Source organism: Phasianus colchicus, chromosome 38, assembly GCF_987193195.1.
Source record: "Phasianus colchicus chromosome 38, bPhaCol1.hap1.1, whole genome shotgun sequence".
NCBI classification, from domain to species: domain Eukaryota; kingdom Metazoa; phylum Chordata; class Aves; order Galliformes; family Phasianidae; genus Phasianus; species Phasianus colchicus.
Window position 1 is genome coordinate 147,611 of NC_143473.1, and position 26,905 is coordinate 174,515.

The 26,905-nt window shown below is 44.7% G+C and overlaps 1 protein-coding gene across 24 annotated transcripts; it reads right to left on the bottom strand.

The window, feature by feature from the left end:
• Nucleotides 1-1,340: 1,340 nt before the first annotated feature.
• Nucleotides 1,341-26,905, bottom strand: LOC149913332 (E3 SUMO-protein ligase RanBP2-like). 24 transcript variants are annotated; one of them, XM_090129969.1, is made up of 20 exons: nucleotides 26,671-26,905; nucleotides 26,188-26,380; nucleotides 25,510-25,600; nucleotides 24,245-24,733; nucleotides 23,856-24,034; nucleotides 23,591-23,766; nucleotides 23,163-23,286; nucleotides 22,751-22,909; nucleotides 21,909-22,046; nucleotides 21,684-21,821; nucleotides 21,296-21,475; nucleotides 21,072-21,209; nucleotides 20,496-20,634; nucleotides 20,225-20,322; nucleotides 18,474-19,710; nucleotides 16,480-17,137; nucleotides 15,822-16,016; nucleotides 14,786-14,963; nucleotides 13,344-14,354; nucleotides 10,206-11,950 (listed from the first exon to the last, which is right to left on the bottom strand). In XM_090129969.1, the coding sequence occupies exons 9-16, from the start codon at nucleotides 21,996-21,998 to the stop codon at nucleotides 16,620-16,622; spliced, it is 2,538 nt and encodes an 845-aa protein (XP_089986095.1). In that variant the 5' UTR covers nucleotides 21,999-22,046; nucleotides 22,751-22,909; nucleotides 23,163-23,286; nucleotides 23,591-23,766; nucleotides 23,856-24,034; nucleotides 24,245-24,733; nucleotides 25,510-25,600; nucleotides 26,188-26,380; nucleotides 26,671-26,905; the 3' UTR covers nucleotides 10,206-11,950; nucleotides 13,344-14,354; nucleotides 14,786-14,963; nucleotides 15,822-16,016; nucleotides 16,480-16,619. The 24 variants fall into 24 exon arrangements, 23 of the variants coding, with proteins under 23 accessions (XP_089986075.1, XP_089986074.1, XP_089986071.1 ...); XM_090129949.1 differs by lacking the exons at nucleotides 23,163-23,286; nucleotides 23,591-23,766; nucleotides 23,856-24,034; ... (2 more) ...; nucleotides 26,188-26,380; nucleotides 26,671-26,905 and adding exons at nucleotides 1,341-2,245; nucleotides 3,977-5,511 and having other exon boundaries at nucleotides 11,798-11,950; XM_090129948.1 differs by lacking the exons at nucleotides 23,163-23,286; nucleotides 23,591-23,766; nucleotides 23,856-24,034; ... (2 more) ...; nucleotides 26,188-26,380; nucleotides 26,671-26,905 and adding exons at nucleotides 2,735-3,430; nucleotides 3,977-5,511 and having other exon boundaries at nucleotides 11,798-11,950.

Below are 26,905 nucleotides of genomic sequence, written 5' to 3' on the forward strand. Positions count from 1 at the left end.
CTGGGATATCTCCAGACTCTTCTGGTTGAGTCCAGAAGAGCCCCCTGGAGCCCCCAAACCTCTCTAGGATGTCTCATGCAGATCCTTCTGCATGATTCCAAGGGGGGATAAGGGGAGATAAAGGGGGGTGTGGGTGAGGAGAGAAAGGGGTCTTTGGGGCTTTTTTGGGCTGGAAAGGGGGGTTGTGTGGAATCTAGGGGGGGAAGGTGTGAGTGAGTGGGACTGCTGTGGGGTGTGAAGAGGATCTGGTGATGGAGGGAGAGGTGGAACGGGGAAACTGGGGAGTTGTGGGGAGCTTCTATAGTAAAGGAAGTCTAGGGGCAGAGTGTGGGGGATGGGGGGGAAAGCAGAGGTTCTGACACAGTGCCTGTTCAACAGCTCCCCTTTGTGTCCCTTCCCAGGGAGAAACCACACTGCCTGAATGACACTGGGCACACAGCTTCCTTCTTAGCTTGACGTCAAGACACCTTGCTGACACAGATCTTCTGTAAGAGACGCAAGGTTAGTTTGGAAATCCGTGAGCTTCTCTAAGGTCATGCGTTACATCGAAGATCTAAAGGTAATCACAGAATCATAGCATAGCCTGGGTTGAAAAGGACCACAATGACCATCTAGTTTCAACCCCCTGCCATGTGCAGGGACACCGTCCACCAGACCAGGCTGCCCTGAGCCACATCCAGCCTGGCCTCGAATGCCCCAAAGGATGGGGCATCCACGTCCTCTATGGGCTACCTTTTAAAATGCCTCACCACCGTCTGAATGCAAAACGTCCCCCTGATATCTAAACTAAATCTCCCCTGTCTCAATTTAAAACCATTCCCCATTATCCTGTCATTATCCACCCTCGTAAACATCTGTTCCCCCTCCAGTTTAAACGTTTCCTTCAAGGCCTGGGAGGTCTCCCGGAGCCTTCTCTTCTCCAAGCTGAACAAGCCCCGGTCCCTCGTTGCACCAAGAATGCCTCGGCGGCTGCATTTCCCTCGTCCCCCACCAGGGGGCGCTGCTCCCCATCCAGCTCAGCACGCACCCTGCGCTCACTTCCAGGGGGCGTTCTCAGCAGCGTGCGCCCTTTGCACCGGGCAGCCCGGGCTGCGCTTTACGGACGTGCTGCTCGGCCGCGTTCACAACGTGTGCTCCAGTCAGCCCGCAGGCTGTCGGCTTTTCAGCGTCTATTACACAGCCCAGTGCCGGAGCTGGTGTGCGCTAAAGGCACCTGCAGCTGCCGGGACAGCCTGAAGAAAAGCCTCGGGAGGGGTTTGCACGACCCCAGGTGAGCCGTCAGCCCGGCGCTAAGCGCACAGAAGGGAACGCTGGAAGGGCCGCTAGAGGCAGATGTTGCCTGCTGGGTCCCCGAAGGGAAACTGCGGGCTGCCGGGGAGAGAGAGGTGAGTGGAAATTCCCCCGTTGGAGGCTTCACATTCAGACACTCCAAAGGAGGAGTTGAAAGCTGCCATCAATCCATGCATGCAGAGCTGTGGAGCGGGATCATCTCGTGTCTGCCGTGGCCCAGAGGGAGAAACGCACTCCCGGCTGGGCTGCGTTACACAGAGCCAACCGGGCAGCAGAGCACGCTGAGCTCCTCTGCTCACTTCCTCACTGTCCCAGCTCCAACCCCTTCCTGTGCCTCTCGGAGCCCAAGCCGGGCTGCAACACGCCTGGGAACCGCTGCTCCCCTCGTTGCAGCCCGTCTGGCCCAGCAAACCTGCCGTGCTGGGCAGGAGCTGGAGCCGGGACCGGGCTCCCGCCTGGGCTACAGCAGCGCCGGTTCCGCCCCGCCCGGTGCCGCTCCCCGCTGCCCTCCCACCGCTGCTGGCAGGGGGCAGGAAGCGTGCGCTCCTGAGCATGGTTAAGCTCTCTACTTTACGAGGGCCAGCTCTGCTGTTCACTTATGTAGATCTACTGACTTTAAGATCATCCAGAAGGAACCGCCCTCGGGGTAACCGGGGGTTTGTGTCCGGAGAAGACTGCTTCCTTTTCTATTGCATTTTCTGTGGGGCAGAAGTGGGCTCCAAGTTTCACTTGGCAATGTTTAAACTCTACACATCTTTCTGCAGGGGATGTTCCTCTGAACTTTGCCGTGATCACAGCCGCATCTCTTTCCTTTGTGCTGGTAACCCAGCTGCACACATGAGCAAAATTATTTCCTCCGCTCACATCAAAGTCTTCTAGAAAGCAATGGTTTTGTAACAAAAGGTCCAGTATCCCTATGGTAGAGGAGGTTAACACATCCTCTTCTGACTCTGCTCTTGAGAAGGAAAAAGAAAAAGAAAAAGAAAACAAACAAGGAAGCTAACAAAGAAGCCCACCCTAGTCTAGTCTGGGACATGGTTCACCAGATTCTTCCAAGTGTTCTCACTTCTTTCTCACTCAAGGCTAAACAGAACTTCCATATGCATGGAAGAACACAGATCATGGCCTGAACAGGATGACTTGTGGAAAATCAAACTCCATAACCACAAAGTGGTTATAAAGCAGGTATATTTTGAGTTACAGCACTGCACACACACGCTGGGTACTGAGGGAGTAGCCTCTCCTAACATGCACACCGTAAAAGGACAGTTCAAGGATATTTATGGAGACCAGTTACACATATGCAAGAATAGGAGAGGATATTACGATTGATTCTAAGGAAGGAGGAGTAGATTATTCTGATATTACCCTTAGTATAGGAGGAGATATTCACTGGTTCCAAGAAGTTATAATATTCTCCACCCCAACTGCTGAGTTACTGTGGCTTGCAGCTCTTATTCCTTGCTGTAGTGGCACAGCAAGGAACCAGTAAGTGAGCACGAGTGCCTGGAGCAGTGCGAGAGATGCGTTCCTCGGCTCACCTCCCCCTTCTCCAGGCTGCTGCTAGGAAGGGTGAGTCAACCCCCCTCTGACGTCCCCCCCGAAGCGTCTGCGTCACCTTTTTCTGCTCTACACCTCCTTACCTAGTACATAATTCCGAAACAATTCTAAAGAAATAGTCCCACATCAATTCCCCCCTTTTCTACAATCTAGCAATTGTCACGTCGCTAGATGACACCATTCTCACCTCAGGATTTATGAAGAACGCCCTGCTTTCCATCTTTTAGTGTATCTTATGCTGTTTCCATTAAACATACTCAAGAAACAATGTAACAACACATACCAATATTCCAAGAAAGAGTAAGATTACACAAGCCTTGAAGAGTTGCTTTAGCCAGGCAAAGCTCGGTAACCAACTGGTTAATCTGCTCCACAGTTCTGTAAATCCAAATGAGGTGTTATCCAAAAAAGGTGGATCACCTGAATTTATTCCCATAGTTTAGTGTGCACATCTGTTTCTTTTCTTTGAGTTTCGTCAGTTTTGATTGATTATAGCGTACACCCCTCCTTCTTTGGCCGTCAGGAGATCAAGAGCCATTCCTTTCTGCAATACTACTTGACTAAGAGAGGATACCTCTGTCTGCAATCCAAGAATAGCATCCATAGTTGAGTTCTTGATTTCCCTAATGTTGCTGCTATACTGATAATTGCCTTTTCTGATTCACTTACTCCTAGTCTAGGAATAAACCATCCAATAAAACTATGGAACCCAGAGGGCCTGTCTATATGGGGGTTATTACCTGCTTCACCCTTTTCCAAGAGGTTCTCAGTATCCCTGGAGGAGGCGCTGTTCCATTGAAGCACTAAGTATCCTCCTCATAATGTCCTTTCTAGTTCTCAGGAAGGGTCTCACATTGAGGCCTGTCTATAGTTGTATACTGAATTTAGGTCCTTTTTCCTATTGTCGCGATTTTATTTGCACACCTACGCCTACTTCCTGCGCCACCCATAGTGTCCAATTGGTGGAGGGAATCCCACACTGAGGGATTTCCATTCCTCCGTCTCCTGGTAAGGCTGTACATATCCAACAATCAGTGAGCTTTAGGCTAACCACTAGTGATATTTGAATAGGTGATTTCACGCCAGGCTAAAGCAAGTGCAATCTATAAACACATTCTAAACTTACTGTCTCTTAATCCTTAGCTCCAATGGTCCAGTCTTCTTAATATTCCACTGGGGTTGAGATGTCTTCTTAACTCACGTGTAGCTCCACAAGCTTGCTCTTTCACATTGATCGCTGTATATGATATGATATGATATGATATGTTCTGGAACCCCAAATCCTGGAATTATCTCTTGTAACAGTACTTTAGTTACTCCCTGCACCCTGTTGGTCCTGCAAGGGAAAAGCCTCTGGCCAACCTGAAGAGGTGTCTGTTAATACCAGCATATACTTATACCCCCCTTTTCTTGGGAGTTCAGGGAAATCAATTCACCATTGTTGCCCAGGATAAATTCCCTTCCCTGTTTGTCCCAGGGCACCCTGGGGCCTGTTCTAGGATTACTCTGTAAACAGATCTCACATTGCTGTGTTACCTGCTTAGTGGTGGTGTATAAATTCCAAGCCACAACCCGTTGGCTCAAGTATTTATACAGGGTCTCGGTTCCCCAGTGAGTTTTCCTGTGCTCAGCCATGATTATGGCCCATAATAGGGAGGTGGGAACTATTATCTTGTTTTGAAGCCTGCACCTCTGTGTCCTGTTTCTGAATGCTCTCCAAGCCCCCTCGATTAGTTTATCCAGGTCCTGTATTTTGCTTCCTTTACTCTGTGCATCGCCGGGAGAAAAGAAGGACATTCTTGCTCTGATTAGCAAAAGACCTTGGGAGATGTAAACAAGTTCAGCAGAATGAAGGGAGAAAGCCGAAAGATTGTAACTATCTGTGCCAGACCGAGCCTCTCGACGTGATCACGAGGCGTCCAGCTTGTGCACCTGGCACGGGAGTGAGCAGATGCTATCAAGGTCAAGCTGACCAGTGGCAAACCTGAGGTGGCTGACAGAGGTGAGTGGCCTGTGTGCCACGGGATGGCACAAGAGGGACGAGCCCAGCTCTAGTGCCACCTCCTTCAGGGCAGGATGGAAGATCCAGCACTGCCGCATGCAGCAGGAGGGTCACAATTCATAAGACACTTGACCAAGAGCATATTGTTCAAGTTCACTGTACACAATAAAAGTTTTTGTTCTGCACAAACAACAGAGTCTGTGTCTAATTGCCACAGGTAAACCTTAGTCTGCTTTGCCCTCCTCAACCTGAATGAGGACCTCTGGATAGGATTTAAAAAGGGCATAGAGAGTTTTTACCAGTATTCCATAGTTGTATATCCATATGCAACACCACCTTGTCATCCCTAGGAAAGTCCGGAGCGCCTTTGCTGCTTGAGGTTCCACAGTCTGGCAAATCGCTTCCTTCCTTGTAGTTCTCTAGGGTTTGGAATCCAGCAGCAATTTCGTAATCCAAATAGGTTACTTGTGGCCATGCCATCTGGGCTTTCTGTGGAGAAACTCAATAGCCATCAAGTCCGAGAAAGTTTAGTAGACTAATTGTCCTTGCTATGCATATCTCCTTTGTTGTGGTAGCTATCAGAAGGTCATCCATGTGCTGTGACAGGGTTCCTTGTCCTGGGGCCGTACCCATTGCTCCAGTCTTTGGCAAGTTGGCTCCTGAAAAGAGTGGGACTTTTGTTTGTTTGTTTGTTTTAACCTCTGGAAAAGTGCTGTGCATGTAAGTTGTGTTGTTCTTCCTGAATCAGGATTCTCCCACTCAAAGGTAAACATGAGCTGATTCTCTGGACTCAATGGTGGACAAAAAATGGCATCTTCTAGGTCCAGAACGGTAAACCATGCCAATTCACCTGATAATTTTGGAAGCAGCGTGTATGGGTATGCTACCAATGGGTATAAATCCTACACTATTCTATTGATGGCCCTTAAATCTTGTGCTCACACTCCAGTAACAACCTGAATTTCTGAAAACTGTCAATTATTGGCTGGATTCCTTTCCCATCTCCGAATCTGAGGGGGTACAGTTTAATCCGAACCGGCCGAGCTCCCTGCTTTATTCCGATTGCTAGTGGTGCTGCATTCTTAGCTCTTCCTGGGGTCTCTACTACCCACACCCCAGGATAGACTTGATCACTTCCTTTGTCTGGGATCCTGGTCCCAGCAGGGGTAGTGATCAATGCTAAACTAAGCACCTCCATTAACTGTTCTTCTTGTACCTTACATTCCAATTTTCCTTTCAACTTGATTTCAAGATTCCAGTTGTTCTAATAAATCTTGCCCTAGAAAAGGCTTTGGTGAATTTGGCACCTACAAACATTTGTGTATCCCTACCTGTTTACCTACACTAAGTTAAGGCTCACTTTTGCCAGTGTCTTCCCTTACGGTTACAAATTCAAATCACAAATTACAAATTCACCACTCACTGGAGTATTTAACACCCAATTAGATGCTCCAGTTACTACAAATTCCACACTTTGCTGCAATTCCTTCCTCAGCTTAATCTTCTCTACCCTTGACTGTTACTGCATCTGTTACCAAATCCAGCGCCTCTTTTTGCACTAACTGCTTTCCCGTTCAACAGGGGCAGAACCCTCTTGGGCCCTTCCAGCTCTCCCCCTTCAGCTCTTCCTGAGGAGATCTCTGGGTCCTAGAGCCCTGCTCTCAGCTCCTCCCTTCCTAAGGCTTCCCGTGCTAACACTGGGATATCAAGTTTCCCAGGTCTCTGCAGATGAAGGCTATTCGCTCCCAGCATCTCATCTCCTGCCTTCGCAAAAACAATATTAACTGCTAAATGGTCATCGCCTTCCAACCACCACTGATTACAATTTTTAATTAAAGTTTTCTTGCTCACGGGGCCCCCAGGCTCTCCAGCAATATCTCAGGTGGAATTTGCCTGGGAACTTCCTTTCCCTGTGTTCCTCCATACTAAATTTCATTGATTCTTTATTGTTCCCCAAAGTCCACACCTTATAGCTAGTAAGTTACTGTGACCAAATACATACTCCTCTTTAAACCCCAGTCCACAACGCCAACCAAAATGCCAGTTTCCTCTATTCCACTGTAATTCCTGGGCAGTACTACAGGTCAAGGCTCTGATAACAAATACAGGGTTAAACAAATATCCAACTAAACTCGATTCCCACGTTCACACCACTCACACCTTGGATCCAAAGGTTAGCATTCACACTAGATAGCAGCCGCTTATAAAGTCTTGTTGCTGGGTAATGGAGTCTGCCTACTTCCCCAGGGCACAGGAACACCAAATTCCCTGGGCACGAGCTATAACCAATGTCTCCCAGCAACAAGAGCACTTGTATTGTAAATGGAATTCCACAAGCAATAATTCTATAACAGAAACACTTAACAATCACAAAGATAACAACAATGAAAAACCAGTTTGGACATTTACTCGTTACATGATCCTACCAGGCCCCTTCCTGGCAGCTAACTGCAAATGCCCCCCAGCGCATTTTTGTTGTGATGATTTCTCCAAAGTATTACAAAGCTTACATTCCCGAGCGCATTATAGCCTCAATCTCAGAGTGCCTTGCAAGATTTCACCTCAGAGATACCTCCCCAAGTGGGACCCTGCTCTCAAGGGTTGTGCTCCCACACCGATCTGCATCACACAGCCTATAGCTGTGGATCCACCCTCTGGGGGAGCACCCTCGCTCCTTCACCCAAATGGAGGACATCTCCTTAAGACATACGGGTCCCTGTACCTGTAATGTACCTGGTCCATACCAGGGCTCTTTCTCTGCCCCACAGTGGATGTGTGGGCCTCGAGAGTTATAGCATAGCCAGCCCTCATACAACAGAGAGCTTAACCATGCTCATGCCTTGCAGAGAAGACCGAATTGAGAAAGCAGGATAGGAAGTTGTTAGCAATAGAAGTCACTCGCTCAGTGAGGAGAAACGTGCCATGAGTGCCATGGGCAGCACTCAGTGAGGAAGTGAGCCAGCTGCAGGGAGATGCTGCCCTCGAGAGCAGGGCAGCCGGAGATTGCCTCTTCTGGGACCTGCTCACGGGTGAGAGGAGTTAAAGGAGCGCCAGGACAGCAACGTGGGGATGTGCGACCGCAAGGATGTGCGAATGTCCCCAGCAAAGGAAGCAAAGGGACGGAGCAGAGAGCGACGCTTCATTAGCGTGACAAAACACAGCCCCCATCCTCCCCTCTCTCCCACGGGTGCAGATGTGCCACGAGAACGAGCTGTGAAACTGCCCACGGCCTGGCAGCCGGCTCGGGGCGTGCTCGCTGTGGGAATTGCTGCCCGGCACCTGAGGCTGTGCCGAAGCGGCCAGAGCCTGGCTGGAAGCCATCCGGGCAGCACCGCGGCGGCAGGAGGTGCAGCAAGGCCGTCCTGCGGCCAGCTCCGGGCTGCGGGCACTCGGCATCCCCTGCTCTCCCAGGAGCGACTCCCAGGAGCCCGGTTGCCTGCACCAGAGGTGGGAGCAGCCTGCTCCGCACCCAAGGTAGGAGCCCTTCGTGCCTCGTGCAGAGGAGCGCACGCTTCCTGCCCCCTGCCAGCAGCGGCGGGAGGGCAGCGGGGAGCGGCACCGGGCGGGGCGGAACCGGTACTGCTGTAGCCCAGGCGGGAGCCCGGTCCCGGCCCCAGCTCCTGCCCAGCACGGCAGGTTTGCTGGGCCAGACGGGCTGCAACGAGGGGAGCAGCGGTTGCCAGGCGTGTTGCAGCCCGGCTTGGGCTCCGAGAGGCACAGGAAGGGGTTGGAGCTGGGACAGTGAGGAAGTGAGCAGAGGAGCTCAGCGTGCTCTGCTGCCCGGTTGGCTCTGTGTAACGCAGCCCAGCCGGGAGTGCGTTTCTCCCTCTGGGCCACGGCAGACACGAGATGATCCCGCTCCACAGCTCTGCACGCATGGATTGATGGCAGCTTTCAACTCCTCCTTTGGAGTGTCTGAATGTGAAGCCTCCAACGGGGGAATTTCCACTCACCTCTCTCTCCCCGGCAGCCCGCAGTTTCCCTTCGGGGACCCAGCAGGCAACATCTGCCTCTAGCGGCCCTTCCAGCGTTCCCTTCTGTGCGCTTAGCGCCGGGCTGACGGCTCACCTGGGGTCGTGCAAACCCCTCCCGAGGCTTTTCTTCAGGCTGTCCCGGCAGCTGCAGGTGCCTTTAGCGCACACCAGCTCCGGCACTGGGCTGTGTAATAGACGCTGAAAAGCCGACAGCCTGCGGGCTGACTGGAGCACACGTTGTGAACGCGGCCGAGCAGCACGTCAGTAAAGCGCAGCCCGGGCTGCCCGGTGCAAAGGGCGCACGCTGCTGAGAACGCCCCCTGGAAGTGAGCGCAGGGTGCGTGCTGAGCTGGATGGGGAGCAGCGCCCCCTGGTGGGGGACGAGGGAAATGCAGCCGCCGAGGTCCAGCCCTGTCCCCAAGTGTGGGGAAAGCGCATTTCTGGAACGTAGGTCTCACCCTATATGACTACATGACCCACATGACTATGAGCTACTTTATGGCTCCTTTTGTATACCAGAGGCTTCCTCCCGCTTTGAGAATGGCTTTGGCTTAGGTGAGGCTAAGACGTGTATTACAGTGTTAGGTGAGGGAGCTGTAGAGCTAGGGACAAAATAACGTGGCATAATGCACGTGAAATGATTTGCCTTAGGGCATTTCATCATTGATGACAGTCCCAAAAGCCCACCAAACAATCTCTCCTCCTCAAAATTAAGACACTTGTACTTATGCCTTCGCAGGACAGATCTTTCCAGGTACAATCCCTTCCTGGTTTTGTGCAATTATCACCAGCCTCTGTTTTCAAAAGACAGGTGCCTGTGACAGATAGGTGAATATCTCCAGGAACCAAACTGAAACAATAGAAGCTAGGCACTTAATAAAAAATAATCCCTCACAAAGCCCACCTAAATTGTTCAGTATCTAAATATTTTACAAATCTGGGTCATGGATCCCTAAGTTCATTTGGGGAGATGCCTATGTGGTCATCCTCACAGCAGTATGAGTCCCTTTTTAAAGCCGGTGGGGCAGGAAGCCTCCTCTGCATCTCCCAGCATCCCTGGCCTTTGGTTATTACTAAAAGGTTTCTCTTTAGCTCCTGTTTGATCTTCCATCATCACAAAACAGCTGCTGTAAGGTCTTCTTCCCATTTGGCCTCTGACTAATCACATCTATCCTGATGTCTGATAGAGAGAATGCCTCTTTGCGGTCTAATGGGAGCAGTGAGGGATTCAACAAAGGACCTTCCTTCCACTTTTAGAAAGAACTTTCATCAAAACGTAACTAAGCTAAGAAAACAGCTAGAGAACTGCTTACCATCTCCTTCGATCACATGACTGCAGTGGAAACAAAACAGCTGAAGAGGAAGGAGAAACAACAAAGTTTTCAAGCAATGATTTTATTGACGGTAATTTCTCAAATGTATCTCAATAGCTTTCCTGTTTTATTTAAACTGAAATAAAAGGAGAAGGATGGCAAGTCTGATTTGGGTTTCCAATTGAATCTTGCGTCATCTAATTACAAATGTCTTCATGATATTAAAAATGAAAATATTTCTTTACATCTGCTCCACCCTCTACAAATATGGTTTTGTTTTGCTGCTTCCCTAATCCTGAACATCTGAGCATTTGAAATCCAGCAATGAAGAGTCACATACCCATTTTTAGTAAACATCCAGCTGAACATCTGTACATCCACTCAACACACAACTCTTGCCTGGTGTATGTTCTTGCTCTATCCTGACTGCAATACTGTTGCTAATCATGTCATGGCATTTATTGTCTGCAGGGATGCCAGCATATTTCAATCACCTGCCCTTCATCGCTGACAAATTTAGGATCCACCTGCAAATTTGCAGAACTCCCAAATGTAATCCTCCTTTATTTATCCAAGCAGAGATGTGTACACAACACCTTGCACCTGGCTTCCAAAGAATAAAGGTCTATCCATTATGGTGCTGGACTGCACAGTCAAGGGAGTCTGGAGGGAAACTGTACAACTACATATACCTCTTCTTTAAATGCTAGGTGCTGTCCTCTGACAAATTTAGTCTTTGTTAGTCTTCAGCAACCGGATGAAAGAGCTGCTTGATGCAGCTTATCTTAACACACGGTCATCTTAGAATTGCAGCTGTAAGGAAGACCACGCCATTCAAAAGCTGTGTGTTAAACCACTACTCCTGAGTGGCAAGTCGTCTTTATGTTCTTGGGGAAAACTGGGTGTCATTAGCTGCTCTCATTTAAACATCTGTAAAAGCTTGAAACAGCTCAACATAAGCAACACTAAGCTTGAAGAGCAACTAGATTCTGATTAGCCCAGCTATCCTGAAAATAAGAATTACAACTATTGTTTTGTACTTTTAGATCACTAAAATAACATTCCTTTTACTGTCTTTAACCCAAAAGTTACAAAAAAAATGCACTGAAGTGATTCCGATACGTTATTAATGACAAAGATTACATTTTCAGCACCACTGCATCTTGTGAAGAAAGTACATGCTACAGGATATTTTCACAACAAAAGGACTAGACTGCTTATCTTTATAACTTAAATGGAAGACAAAGAAGTAAATCTTGTACAGAGACTTGAAATATGAACTGTCACCTAAACTGCTTTAGAGATACTTACGTGGCAAGTAACTGGAAGCCATAGAAATGTTATAATGCCCACTAGCACTATGTTTGTCACAGAACTTTACTGCCTTTCCATATATCCTGCTTCTCACTTGGTGAGATTTTCTTCTGCAAGGACCTCGCAATGCTTCCTGGGACATCTCCTGATTTTAGCTCCGCAGGCAGAGGTCTTTTCTCAGTGGAAGATCAGGCACATCAAGGTTGAAAATGGGATTAGGAGATGCATTTGCTGATCACTGCTGCACACTTTTCTAACCCTTTCTTGGAAGCTGATCAGCGATATTCCAGGTAAGTACGTTAACCTTTACACTTGTGAAAGACAACGTGTCAGCTGATGCTTACCTCCACGTGCCACTGTTTGCCCATAGCATTCACCACATGTCCTTCAACTGGTCTTCTATGTGCTCCACAGATGGGGACGCCCATTTCGTCACGGCAGGTAAACCATATAATTATTCTCCTTTCGGTTCGTGAACATCAGCAGTGAATTCCTTCCTGTTCAAAAATTCATTAATTGAGAGCATGAATAGAACAATTTCAACTTCAGAGCTTCCGTAGAGATCATTTAATTTTTAGCACTTGCTTCAGTAACAGGATTTATACTATAATAATGTCTTTAGCAGCATCAAATACGACAGTTCAATATGATTATTTTTTTAAACAAGCTTGATTGATTCTGAGAAAAGCCTGCTAAGTAGGATGCATCAAATCTCTATGAAAATAGCTACGGAGCTTGTCTCAAACAGGTTAGAAAGCTGTAGTCATGCCTGGCTTACATTCTGGCTCTCTTAGCACAGGTTTCTTTTAGATTTACTTAAATGTAATTGAAGGAAAGAAAAATGCACTCCTCTGCATTTTCCCCGTGATATCAAACATCAGAGAAAGAAAAATATAAGCTGACAATACCGCTGACACAACACTACAGGTTGTTCTTCAAATCGGCCTCTGCCATGATAATGAAATAATAGCTTCCTTTGTACTAAAAAGCAAACAACTAGTAACGTGTGTTGTATCCTACAATGCCCCCTCATCCATGCATCACTGGGGGATGTAAAAACATGCAGCTATGTATTCTGCAGCTGCAGAAGCTGATGAAACGAGATGAAGGAAATCTGAAAAGAAAAACACACTTTGTGCAACTCAACTAAAAGCAAAGAACATAGGCAAGATAATGACTGAAGCAGCCGAAGACAACCAATTTTCTGCCCTTTGTATTAGAAAAATAATGTCAATCATTTTGCTGCTATAAGCAAGTTTGCACCCAGATTTCCTATTTCCTATGGTACCACCCTGTGCTGCAAATTGCTTTCATCCCGCCCCACTCCCATGCTTTACCCTCAGACTCTTCAGAAATTTACATTGGAAGCTGGATGGCAAAACGGGCCCTAACTCTCTACATAACCACATGTACTGCATTAAAAGCATGAAATCAATGGCTACACAGTTTACTTAAAAAAAAAAAAAAACCATGAAGGATCCCACTGAAATGAGCGCATTTATTAGTGAAAAAGGTGATAAACTGGACTCAAATTGGGGAACCCCTGTTGGGAAAACAAAAATCTATTTAAAAATGACAAAACTTCTGCATCTGATTTGTTTTTAAGTGTCTGCCACAGTGTATCCTACTGATCTTGAAACATCACCAGGTACAAAACACACTTGACAGGAAATCCGGTGTCGAAGTAGACAAGTAGTTAATATTTTATGCACACATTTTAAGATATCCACTCTCAGTTTTGTGATGCATTCTTAGACCTTTTTCTCATAAAAGACACTTTGGTTACTCCATCTCAGCAGGAAAGCCTTAGGAACCATAACCTCTACATCCCTCCCAACTGTCATTCCATTTTCATCATTATCAGTGATAGAAGGAAGGGTGAAGACCCACCTGCCGTCATTCTTGACGAATCCAACTCCTGCCAATACTTGTTGGCAGATATCACAGAAGCACTTCCTGAATCGCTAGAATTACATCACCATTTTTGCCTTGCTCCTCTTCTAGAAAAGGACACTTTTCAACTGTTGTTCACACAGTGTTAGCTTCTACTCCACTAGGCCTAGAATCAAGGCTTGAAAGAGCTCCATACTCAAAGCACAACAGAACTGAGTTTGGATGGCCCTGACCCTCCTGCGAGAAAACTCCTGCAGTCAAAGTACAGTAGAATACAAAGACACACAGAGATACAGCAGGAGAATGCACTTGCTAAACAGCAAATCCAACACACACACCAATTTCTGATCTACCACAGAGTCCTGTGCTGGGAGGCACTGAGGAAGTGAGAAAACTACCATTTCATATTCTCTGCTGCACAGCCATGCCAAACACTCACGCTGTTCTCTGCACGCACGCTGCAGCCAAGGCCCTGAGCAGCGCAAACGCTGCCTGCAATACGTCGGGAGCTCCGCCTCCTGCTGCTGCCAAAGGCTGACACCCGGCTCTGAAGAGCCTACAGATCAAACAGCTGCCAAAGAGAAGTGATCAGGCAGATAACAGGTATGAAGAAAACGAAGTCTAACATGCAAGTCTGTGGCATTCCCATGAAGTCATAGCTTTCCAAGAATAAAATGCGATGGTCTCTAGAAGTGTCGGGAAAGCTTGAGGCATCGCTGCTGACTGCAGCCCTGCTGATTTCGGCTACTCTCACCACATTCAAGAACTGGAAAAGCCCACTTTCAGGCAGGATTCATGGAGTGCTGCAGCCCAGATGGGTTTTTTCTCTCAATGAAAAGCCTTCACATTAAGCTTACCTGACATCAAAGTCACTAACTATTCTGTGAAATGTGGTATTCTTGAACCCACAAGCCTTTCTCCCCTGTGCACAGGGCCCTGAAATTTTCAGCTGTTCGAGGGACAATATTTGAAAGCAGCTCCGTGGTTGTGTGTCCTACAGGTTCGTCACTGGCAGAAACAAAACACACAACAACAGGGTTGGTGTCCTTTGACAGCTCCACTGCCAGAGAGAGGTGGCCCTTCTGCAGCTCTGACAAGCTTTGCTGGCATTCTTCAAATCTCCTCTCAAAAGAATTAGCCAGTTCTTGAACTTTAGCTCTGACCCCAAATTGCTCTACTTTCACTTCACCATCTGAAGACAAATCCAAGAAGAGATTTCCTTAGCTCTAGTCACTGCAGCCAGAGATCAGCAGCTTTTGTTCTGTATAATCTCCAGGGTAAAACAAAGCCAAACAAACTACAGAAGATACTGAAAAGAACTGTAAAAACCACTCAACCGACTAACCAGCATCACCTGTAGCTGTCCAAATTAAAACACTGTTTGATGTTTCAGAGGGCACTAAGTTCATTTCTTTAGCGATGACATGCTTTGCACACACCTCAAGAACTTGGTCCCTTCTCATAAGGATCCTGTAACACTTCTTCTGTGTATGGAAGAGGACCCTGAGCTCTCCAACACCGCGTTCCTTCCACTGAGCAGCATCTCTGGCCCAACTGTAAAATTTCGCCCTCTCTTTGAAGGGAATTCCTTCATCTTCTTCTCCAGACTACCTCCACCTAAAACACAGCACAATATTGCGTGATTCCCCCAGAAGTTGTTGTCACCAACAACACTGTTACAATTCTGACATCATAATCCAAAATTATTTGATGTTTTCCTTTCTTCAGTGGTTTTGTACCCACAGCTCTATACTCATCATGCACTGAAGTGACTGAACAGCCCTGCCTTCTCAAAAGGAGAGAGCCCAACAGATTTCAGCCTTTGAAATTCATTTTTAAGCTATCAAGTGTGCCGGCATATTTCCCAGTGAAATTTCAGGTCTGCTGAATGATGTGCTGAGTGATAACCCAGCACTGTTAGCATTCCAGGTGTTCCCCTTATGAAGGCTGCTAAGTAACTTAATACTGGCATTTGATCAGAATAAGAATCAACTGAAAATAATAAATGGAGGCCTCACAGCTGCGTATCCTCCTCACTTTATATGTGCACATTACTGCCTTTTAACATCCTTCAATTAACACATCTTCCACAGTTAAAGAAAAGCTTGAAAGAACTGGAGAAACATGTGACAGACAAGCATTTCTGAAGTAGAAAAAGAGCAGGCAAGGCAAGAAAGAAAACAACAGACGTCGTAATATGATTAACAGATGAGGAAAGGCAGACAAGATACTGCAGAAAGAGGAAGACAACATTTTGCAGACTTCATCAGATTAACTGTTCCAATTAAAGGACACTACATACTGTTTTTTTGTGCTCTATCAGTCTTGCTTAGTCATTATACTAACCTGCAATTAAGTTCTATTCTTTACAGGAAGCCAAACTAGAAGACTACAGTCATTGCAAGCTTCTCCTCTTATTAGGCATACTAAGGTTAAACACGAAATCCAGACATGAACAACTGAGTTAAGCCTTACAAAGCTACATCAGGCTTCTTCAAGCAAGTTGTTCTACTTCCTAAAAAGCTGTATCACCACCTCCTGGTAAATTCTCTGACACGCGAGCAGTTTCTGTGGATTCTGCTTCTCCGCTGCTGGCAGCTGACTGCACAAATACTGTTGCTGTTGCTTCACTGGTTGATGGAGTATGTAATTCTTCCTTACTTGTAGAGACTAAGTCAGTACGATTAATAAAACAGTAAGCAAATAAGCCATAAGAGCCTAAAATACAAACTTCAAACTACATTAAGTCTGGACACTAAGAATAACGACTCCCTCCAAAAAAGCCACATTTTCTCTCTCCCCTCCCTCCCTTCCAGAAATTGATAAATTTCTTCATTTAATTACAACAGCAGTACAGTAAAAACATGATAGTAAGTTCTCAGTCTCCAACTTTCCTATAGTGCTACTAATGTTTCAGAACAGCTAACTAACAGGGATTAAGGGAAGTGAACAACTGGGGAACAAAAAAACAAACAAGAATTGTTGTTGGAAGGTTTCAGACATTCTTCATCACACTTAAAACACACACAGCTTTGACTCAACAAGAGACTGAAGTACCTTTGAAGCAGTATGATTCCAAAACAAGCACCATTTCCCTTGGAAATTGCTCTGAAATCACTTAACTCTTACATACCTGCTAGGAGGAATTCTACTAGCCAAAGCTGTTTCTACTTTAGGAGGCAAAGCTGTTTCCTTTCTCTCCCAGAGAAACTTAAGTTCTTAGTAGTACCATAGTTCCAGTGCCAGAACAGACTTGAGACACAGTCAAACAAGTCAAGTAGTTTCTAATCTGCCGGACGCTTTATTTCTCACTAAGTGAAAATAGTCTAAGAATAATACTGCAAATTTATTGCCTAAACTTTCGTAAAGACTTGACTCATACTTTTTCTTTGAGTTTTTACTTCTTTCTGAGAGCCTTCTGGACTGGCATCCTCCACACTGTGGTAGTGAGGGTCTGGCGCCCGGAAGATATCGCGTTGTACGGGAAGACAGGGTCCCCCCCCGATAGCCAATAGCGTTCAGTGCCCAGGTTATATAAGGCTGTTTTTCCCGCCAATAAACGCCATTTGCTGTCCACCACATTGGTGTCAGCGAGCCGATGGACCGAGCGGCCTGGGATTGGTCGCCGTGCCGTTCCCGAACCAGGTCGCCACGCCTACGATAGGCAACAGCACTGCTACTAAAGCCACAGACAGACGTAGAAGGGACCTGTGGAGTTTCTCCTTTAGCCTTCTGCTCAGAAGATTTAGTTTCCCAAGCAGTAACACATTCACGTTTGACTAGGGGGCCTGCTGCAAAGCACAAAAATTAGTGGAAAACAGCTGATAAGACAGCTAAATACCGTGATCATTTTTGGCACATACATTATAAAGTAACCTAACGATACTCAGAACATCTTAAATGTAGAGCTATTGAAATAACATCATTATGTAAAAAGACACTCATTCAGGATAACCAAGGAACTGTAAATCCGTCATACTTGGGTTTTCTGCTGCTATCAAAGAACCTCCATGCAATAATGAAGACTTCAATCTTGCAACTGCCACTACAAATACTAGCTTCCTTTGACATTTACTTATATTTCTGGAAGCTCAATACGTGCCACCTTTTATTAGTACACAGACACTCACAGCCTCAGAAAGAGTGACTGGCCAAATGGAAGATGACAGTTTTTCTCAATTTAAATATTGTAAACATATTGTAAATGTTGTCTGTTTGTTCTAGTAGCACTATACACTTTCCTTTTGAAATTCAAGTCTCAGATCAAGAACAGGTCAGCATTTTCATATTGTTACAAGAATTATTGATGGCCATACGCCAAACAAAATACAGCTACAGAGAAGAGCCATATGGGTATCATCTACAGAGGAAAAGCAAAATCAAGGACTGAAAAAGAAAGTAAGAAACAGAAAGCAGTCAGCAGCAGCGTGTGCTACCGATGAACTTTGAGCATTTGGAACTCCAGATGATATTAACCAGAGACTGAATAGAGCTTATTTCACAACACTTCTGGGAAGTACAAGAAGAAAAACCACGACAAACAAAGGCTCAAGCGACAAATGTGAAGTTACTGGAAAGGAATGGAAGCAGACAAGGAGGATGCCTCCTAGTTGAAGGGATAATTCGAGTTGAAGCTTAAGCACAACTGCTGTTCTCGTAGGTTACCAGTCAGAGCGAGGCCTTGAACACAATAACTGCCAGCTCAACACAAAAAATGCACTGTCAGCACTTCACCCTGACATTTTAAACAACGCCTCGTTGTTTAAACAATATTAGCATCTCCTGGTTCTAGCAGTACCAAACTCCTTCCCTACAAAAAAAGCAACACTAAGATCAACTCTGACGCCTCGGACAGATTCCAAAATCCTACCTGCAACTCCCTTTCTCACTACAGAGTTGCACTGAGTCCTGCATAAGGCACGCTTCTGTTCTTACGTGCAAAGAACTACAACTTCATATTTACTCAAGTTGAAAGTCTAGGATTTGAAGATTCACAGACGTGCATTAGAACTGAAAGAAACGACATACTATTAAGACAGAAGAAGTAATACACAATGACCAGCATTAACAAGTGACTGACTAATGAGCTGCACACTTGAATAAATTACTGGTTCAATTAACACTCACCTTTCTCCAGGATTTTAAACGAGAAGTTGGAGGGCCCACCCTGTGCCGAAGGAGCCGGCTGGGATGCCTCGCTCTCCCAAGGTTTCTGAGCAGCACTACAGCTTTTGGGTGGTTCAGCTACTCCCGCTTTTTCCTGCTCTGCTTTCCGAGATGCTGAAGTTCCTTCATCGCTCTTTCTTGGATGATTCAAGCTGAATCCAAAGAGGGAGCCGGGGGCTGAAGTATTCCCAAATGGGAATGTCCCTTTGTTACTGAAAACGCTCCTGACAGATTCAGATCTAAATACAAACTTTGGAGCAGAAACCTCCATTTTTGCTGGCGTTTCAGAGGTGCTTGATACCTCTAAAGCTTCTACGGTGGCATCAGAAGCATCACCACCATGGCAGAGGTCGCTTCTCTCCCTGGTAGCTTCCTCCAGCACAGCCACAGCGTTGTTACCAAAAGGAGATGCTTTGGCTGCATTCGTACGAGAAACATGAGATGTTACCAACGTGCCTTTCTCACGGGTGTGCTCACTCTTGTCCCTGTCTGCTGTTTCTTCAGACTGGAGTGTAACTCCACTACTTGAAGGCAGTTCATTTTTGTCTTTTTCATCCATGTTTGTCAAGTCAGTTGTACACTCTTTGGATGGATCATCTTTCTTAGTGGTATTTTTACTGGACTCCTGTATACCAAATTTAAATCCACCGAGAGGCATCCACATTGAAAAATTACATCCTTCCTCTGCAGGCTTTGCTTCACCATCTGCAAGATTCTGAGAGGTACATGCTGATGTTTTCCCTTCAAATTTCAAGGAAAATTCTTGTAGAGATACTTCTGAATTAGTTTTGCTTGTATTCTGGCAAGTAACACATTTTGGGGCAGTGGGTTCATTTCTTACTAAACAGATGTCACAGTTCCACTGGCCTCCCTTTTTAGCAAAGGCAGATCCCAATTTGTCCTGTGCGGCACTAACACTGGATTCTAGAGGTTTTAAAACCACACGTTTTGTGAAATAGCCTGGTTCAGGCAGGGGTGGATTTGTGCTTGCCTGTGGAAGGCTGTAGTTGTAGCGATCATCACCACCACGAGGTGAAATGATTCCAGCAGATAGAGCATCAAAATGCAAAGGTGCACCATACGTGTCTTGAGGAAACACAGCAGCACAAGTGTTTCGCAGAGGTGGCGTGCGGATTGCTTGTTGATGAGCGTATCTACGCTGCTGAGGTGCAAGTCCGTGCACGCCACAGACAGGTGCCTAAAGAAAAAGCGCCGTTACTTCCTTGTGGAAAAGGAGGAAAAGGGATTAGGGTGCTAAAGCCCATGCAACACGTACTCTTAATAGCAAGGCGTACCGTAAAATTACATTTCAACTCTAATCAGTTTAAACTAAAATCATACGTTCAGAACTTGAGTGGTATCTGAAAACACAGACTGGGGAGAAGCGTAAGCTGAATAGACTCATTTTTCTTTAGTATTAAAAAAAAAAAAAAAAAAAAAAACAAGCCCCCATACTATTTTGGGGAAAAGAACATTGCAGACAACGAGCAGAGGACATATGTTAGCAGGTTAAAAACATGCTTTGCTGGCTGTTTCTCCCAAACCCAATATCCCAAAGCTTAGCTGATTACGGAACTTTCTGCCTGTCTCCAGCAGACCTCAAGTTTAGTAAATGCTCTCTAGGGAACCGCAGTTATATCCTGCTACACACAGAATCAAAACCAGTTCAACACATCAGTAGAAATGGCTTGAGTGGATTCGTACGTCCTCACCTTTGTTGGTGTTACACTGGTTGCAGCAGTTCTTTGAAGAGACTGTGAGTTACAAGCAGGTGACTGGCTACAGTGAACAGATGGGCCAGAGGTAGCAACTGAAAAGGAACACCAAGAAAAGAGTTTATATCCAGTTTTTGTGATTACTGACTTGAGTGAACTTTCCCAGCGGACCAGTTTTACTCATTCATCTCCGAACACTGCAGAAACATTTTAAGAAGTCTTACTCCGTTTAGCTAAGTGTTCAATTAAAAATTCAGCATCAACTTACCCCTTAAAGGAGCTTCATGAAGATTTTGTGCTCTCCGAAAACCATCTGACACTGTATCTGTTTCATAGCTTCCAGCAGGCCAGCAGTGAGATGATACATTTACACTGGAACTATTACGTTTCATTTCCCATATTTCATTCTATTAAAGACAGTGTTTCAATTAAGAGCATGTAAACGTATTACATCGGTATTTGGAGGAAACCTAAGGAACGATCCCTACGCTCCTCTGCTATTTAAAAGCATGTTCAAGGTCTGAGACACACACAAAAAAAAAGATGAGTTAAGTGCTGCAATAACCTATGATCTTCCTATGCTTTACGAAACTGAGACTGTTCCCTGAAGCTAGAAATAAACCCAGAACAAAGATGACAGTAGCTAAGCTGAAGAAAGCACAACTTTCTGCACACACAATCCTCCGGATTACTTCCCATATCTGAGTACCAAATCAGAGTTTGTAGGCAACAAAGTTTTACTCTTGAACTCACTTTAAGCAGATGTTTATAGCAGTTCTCTTCACTGAGTTTTAAGAGGTAGCCTGGTAAGGGAAGTTCAATGCTTGGGTCACAAAGTACTTACCAGAACAAAAAGATCAACTGTTCTGCATCGAATATAGTGACTCAAGTTGCTTACCGTTAAAGCTTCCACGTGCTGACACAGCTTTTGAAGTAAGGACTTGTGATCTTCTGCCCACTGAGAGTCAGTCTTAGGAGAAAACTGGAAAGAAAAGAAAAAAACTAATTGAACTTGGATTTTTTTATACAAACGTAACACTTCCCTAGAAGAGTAACCGGCTAATATACCTGGTAGGTATTTGTTGGCAAGAAAGAGAACTTCTTAGGTGATGGAATTGAATATTTTACTTCCACATGTGCAGCTGGTGAGATATTTCCGGAGGCAAGACTTCCCTCTTCACCATTCTCTCCAAGCTCCTGGATCACTGCATTCAGCATTTCCATTACAGCTTTAACAGATACCGGCAGCTAGAAATGTATTTGAAATGCAAGTCATGATCGCAATTCTTCCTCAGAGCAAGAGGCTGTGCTCTGATCTACAGCTGAACAGTTTGCAAGGCTTTCTGCACAGAAATTCTGGGTGTTTTTTGTTGCTTTTGTTCCCCCAGGAAAGCCCTACATCTGTTAACATTAACGTAAGATGACAACTCACACAAGCATTAATTCTTTTACTTACTTTGTCAGCTACTGACGGGTCAGAGGAGCTTTCATCAATGATCTTCATCAGGTAATGCTTTCTTTTAACAAGATAGGCTTTGCGTTCTTCTGGTAACGTATCATCACTCTCAACCTCTTCTGCCTTTCTTTGATAAAGCTAAGTAACAGCATATGGATTAGGAATAATCAGTCAGAATGTAAGTAATAGAAAAGCATTTTGAGGTAATGCAATTTACAAACTTACAAAGGCAAGATTCCAGTACGAAACCACATTCTTAATAGCTTCAAATGCTAGTAAAGCATCATCCATTTTGCCTTCAGCTGCATCCAGCATTGCAAAAACTACACGTGCCTCTTCTTCATAGGCTGCAACCTGGAAGACCTACAACCAAAGCAAAAGACACGTCACACATGACACAGTGTGGACACTTGGAACAGTCAGTGACTGTAAGCATCTAGTAAGTAGTTGTATAATCAATGAAAATTATATAAAGGAATATTATATAATCAAATAATATTAAGATGTTATAACAATGAAATAAGCAAGAGAGTTAGACACAGCGAGACAAAGAGAGTAAATAGGATGCTTACCCGTGCTGTGGGCTCGCTCAGGAAACTCCAGTGGAGTGGATCTTCCGAAGAGAGAAAGAGAGATCCTTCCCCACTGGTAGTCAGCTCTTAAATGGGTCTAGGAGAGGTGGAGCCAGGCTCCACCCCTTCCTGCAGCACAGCTGAATTGCTTTCACCTGTGCTCCCAGGGCTGACTCATTGCTCACCTCAGGTGATTAATCAGAGGTTCAGGCCGTGACTCAGCAGTTCCCATACAGTAGTCAAATAGGAGGAGGTACTAAGGCAGTTCAGTATCTTCCAATCAGAGTTTTAAAACTCAGAAGTTCAACAGAAAGATACTACCAAATCTCAGTAGTAGCAGTACAATGACAAAAAAAAAAAAAAAAAAAACCAACCACAACCCATCAACACACAAAGCCAACTGAAACAAAAAACAAACCAACCAGCTAACAATTCATATGTAAGCCTCTGACATACAACCCCTCTTACTCTCATCTTTGAACAATCCATCAGTACCTGGATGTCCACACTATGGAAATGTCTGAAGAGAGGATACGCAGGTTCGGGAATACTTCTGTGCTTTTTGATAGTTCTCAAGCTAAGCAAAGTTGTCTTCCAGTAGTAGACGCTTCTTCCAGTATATTCTTTCTGGTCGTGGGAGTTAAGGCTAACGCCCTGTTGAAGAAGAGAAATTCAAACTATCGCAGAATATTTAAATAGAGTGTTATTCATACTTATTCTTCTCTGATGCAGTTGAGAGTAGTGAGGTAAGAGTATTTGACTAGAGCAACTGCCTTGCATGACATCCCATCAAAATTAGTAGCAGCAGTTCTCAATACTACATTCTCATCTGATTTTATTTAGTCTATTAAGTTTGCAAAATTAGAGAAAAACAGATGATACTTATTTACAGATAATCTTAACGTACTGTTTTTTGCAGACTTCTTGCCCAACGTATAATTAAGGCAGGCTGAAGGCCGTGTTTCTCCAGGGCTCACACAGTACTTAATCCGTGCTGTACAAGAAGCTTCAGTTTGGTTGCCGAGTCTGGTCTGAATATCAAAAGAAATATTCCTCAATTAGTATTCCCTCTTTTTCATCTGTTCACACGTCATTTGTTTGATGAACATAACAAGCAGCTTCAGTCCTAAGCTAGCTCTTCTTTACAAATGCACTGTCAGAAATGTAAAGCCCATTTTTATAAAGTTCTTCAGCATCTCACACCCCTACAGCAAAAAAAATTTAACATTTAAAGGACGCCAAACAAAAGGAACTAGTTTTACGCAACCTATGGGAATCAATTCAGAAGACATCCAGAAGGTTGGTTCCAATATTTCCAAACTGAAGAAGCCTTACATTGTTTTTTTCTGCATAAGAGCACAAACAGCATCCCACCAGGATCTTTGCTTCTCAGTACAGAACTGTTTGCACAGCAGCAACGGTAAGAACAGAGGTTGATGTGTGCCACGCTGAGTATTAAACTTCTCTTGCAGTTCTAAGTTGCTAGTGAACACCATCCCGAGTAAAAAAACCTGTTTTGGTGAAAATAAACAAACAGAAGGTATTAGGTAACAAAAAACAGGCATTTAAATGCATTTAAGAACTTAGGAAGCTTGCTTACTTCAAGGTCCAACAGGCAAATAGACTCAGGAGCATCTGTTTCCAGTCTTGATGTCCCTTGGGGCAAGTGAAAAAGTTGTTGTAATGATCTGCGCAGTGGGAATAACACTGACATGGAATTCCACTGCAAGCCAAGCCATGCAAGGTGCTGGAGACTACCACTGTGCATCCAAACAGCACCTATGCAAAAACAAGGGTTGTAAGAAGCTAGGATCTGCATCCTAGTTAGGAAAGGTATCATTCTATTCCTGTTATGCTCAAATTCAAAGCCTAAAAAATGGGAAGATATCATTAGTTCACAATTCATCCTGGAATTATTTCATTTTTATGCCTGTCACCTGTGTTCATAGATTACACATAAATAATGTGGGCCTTCCTATCAGCACTCACCAGCGTACAAGCACTTTCCAGCTTCAACTGGAAATGAGTCAGAGCAGACCAGAAGACAACAGTGTGGAAGCAGGAAGTATGTGAGAAATTCTTCAGAACCTGGCATGATGATACTGCCCCTCAGCTACAGCTGAAAGTGAAACTTCTTGCAAAGCACCCTCTGAGTAGGGCAACCACGAGCAGCTATTACAGACACTTGTCTTTTGTTGCAGATGAAGCACTTGTAGAAGAACCTCTAATACAGAGTCATGCTTACGTTGAGTTTAAGTAGCATCTCTTATCAATATCGTATTTACTCAGTTCTCCCTGCTCTGGTGCTTGGGGACTGACATCTCCCATATCATCTGTGCTGAGAAAAGACCTCTCTTTAGAAGCTCCACTCCCAAACAGGCTTTCAAACAATGTAAATAAACCACTTCTGTTTGCAAAAGTTTCCACAATCTCTCAAGAAGTCTTCCTTGCCGTGGCTTAAGTTCAGCAACATATGACCTAGAAAAACGTAATGTCACATAAGAACACTCAACTTAAACAAGGACAACAATATTTAATGCAGTGGGCTGTTCCTGCTGCTTTAGGCTGGGAATCTAGATTTCCCCTTATGATATTTACAAATCAAATTTACAAATACAAATTTCTAACTTACACTCTCCCTATAATTAAGTCACCCTTTTAGCATATGGGCTGACAGCAGTCCCAAGGCATTTTCAAATCCAGTTCTCCAGAATTACTGTGTATTTTTATTATAATGACACTGCAATTGTCTTCAAAATAAGTAGCTGTCAGTCTCATCTATTCAGGAACAATTCAGCCTGATGCCAGGTGTTTTCTTTGTTTTCATCTAGAGCCCACAGGATAGTGAAGACTGAAAACAACTACCTCGGCTTCACCAAAAAAATTTTTAAAAAAATGCACCAAACCAAACCTGTTGGAACAAAGAAGGGAACAAAAGTGACAGGAAAGGAGCAATATTTTCTTTTATACTTGGGACTAGCGATGCTTACAAATAGTATATTAGTAGGCAGAAACCAGCAGACTAGGAGACACTGAAAGTTAAATTCTATCTTAATGTCCTGGAAATAAAAAGAAAAAGCCCGTTACGTGTCAGGATCAAACCGCTCTTTTGTATTTCATACGTAGCCAAAATACAGAACGTTTGATAGCATGTTCCAAGACACCAAGTGTGCTCTTTAACAAGCCATTAACTCTGACATTAACTGCTCATAAAATGGAACTACGGAACATTTATAATTATTAGTTTTTATTACCAGACTGGCTTTTTCGGTCACAGGCCAACATTTCCAGCGCATCTTGCCCAGCACGATCTCCTCTTATTAGTTTTGACTTTGGTTTAGGAATCTGGCAAAGAAAGAAAAGAACTGCTACAGCTTCTTCTCAACAAAAAACAACTCACCCTCATTTAGTCTTAAAAGTTAGGAAACAAGCTTGTTTCTTTCCTGAAAAGGACACAAGGTGAGTAACTGAACAATTGCAAATAGCTGTAAGAGCGCACAAGAGAAAGCGATGTTTTGAATGCAAGCACTTGTGCAAAAGGGAAAACTGATTTTATTCCATAAAGCAAAGAATTAAGCTTGATCAAGCTCTGCTGCTTACGCAATTAGTATGTGAGAGCTACTCAGGTCATTCCCCTCCCCCCCATACCACTAACCTTAATATTAGTTATTTTAGCTGCATTACAGAGAAGGGAATAGCCTATAGGAAACACACTCATTAGCCCTTAGTCACTTTACTTCTGACAAGTGAAACAGATGAGATTTTCTTCACACTACTTGAAATCTTTTAAACAAGTATGGAAGGGTAAGATTTGGCCAGGAGACAGCCTCAAAAACAGTAGTTAGTTTTTGGAATGCAGGCGTTCAGTGCGCATACAGTGAGAGCATTCAAGAACTGCAACAATTACAGGCACAAACTGAAGAGTGACTTACGTGGAAACTTTTCAGATAACACAATGCTGCGAGTTCACATGCATCTCTCCATTGTGCCTCGTTGTTCTGGGCCGTTTTCAGCAGGAAAGTTCCAGCGTGCATGTAGAAGTGTCCTTTCATTTCAAGGAAGGTACGAGACAGCTCATCAGGTCCATCCGCACACGGCTTCACAGAGTGAAGCACACGATCAAAACTGGAACATAGAAAAGATTCATTTTCAACCAAGTCCTGGTCTCCCAGGATTTATACTAGACCCCTATCGCTGAGTCTTCTCTGAGGCCTTTAGCTCAGACACAGCTTGCGGATCAAGCCTAGCAACATTTGCCCTTTGCAGTTAGTACAGAGGAACTCCTCTTCCATCCATAAAGCAGCTACTCACTGAAAATGATGCCTGCTAGAAGTTCGGTGACCCAGAAAAAATATTCAATTTTTTTCTTTTTTTTTTTTTCTTTTTTTAAATAAGCAGAACAGTTAAAAGAGTACCTTTCAAGGGCCCCTCTGCTTTCTCAAACATCTCTAGAAGCAAGCGTCATTTTAACCAAGCTAGAATAGGCCAGCAGATGATCCTTCTTGACAGCTCTCCAATTATTTTTATCAGCCTCCAAGTCTCGTACTGATTCAAGATATTCCTAAAGAATAAAGTTCATCACAGAATGAGGAACCGCCATCCTTCTATGAAGGCAAGAGTTTCTCCAGAACATCTTGCTACATAATCCAG

Excerpts from the sequence above, each read along its gene's own strand:
- LOC149913332 (XM_090129949.1), bottom strand. The coding sequence starts at position 21,998 with ATGCTGGATGCAGCTGAAGGCAAAATGGATGATGCTTTACTAGCATTT. Across the intron at positions 21,476-21,683 it reads ACCCGTCAGTAGCTGACAAA|CTGCCGGTATCTGTTAAAGC; the intron begins GTAAGTAAAAGA and ends ATACATTTCTAG. Across the intron at positions 20,635-21,071 it reads CAGTTGATCTTTTTGTTCTG|AATGAAATATGGGAAATGAA; the intron begins GTAAGTACTTTG and ends TGTCTTTAATAG.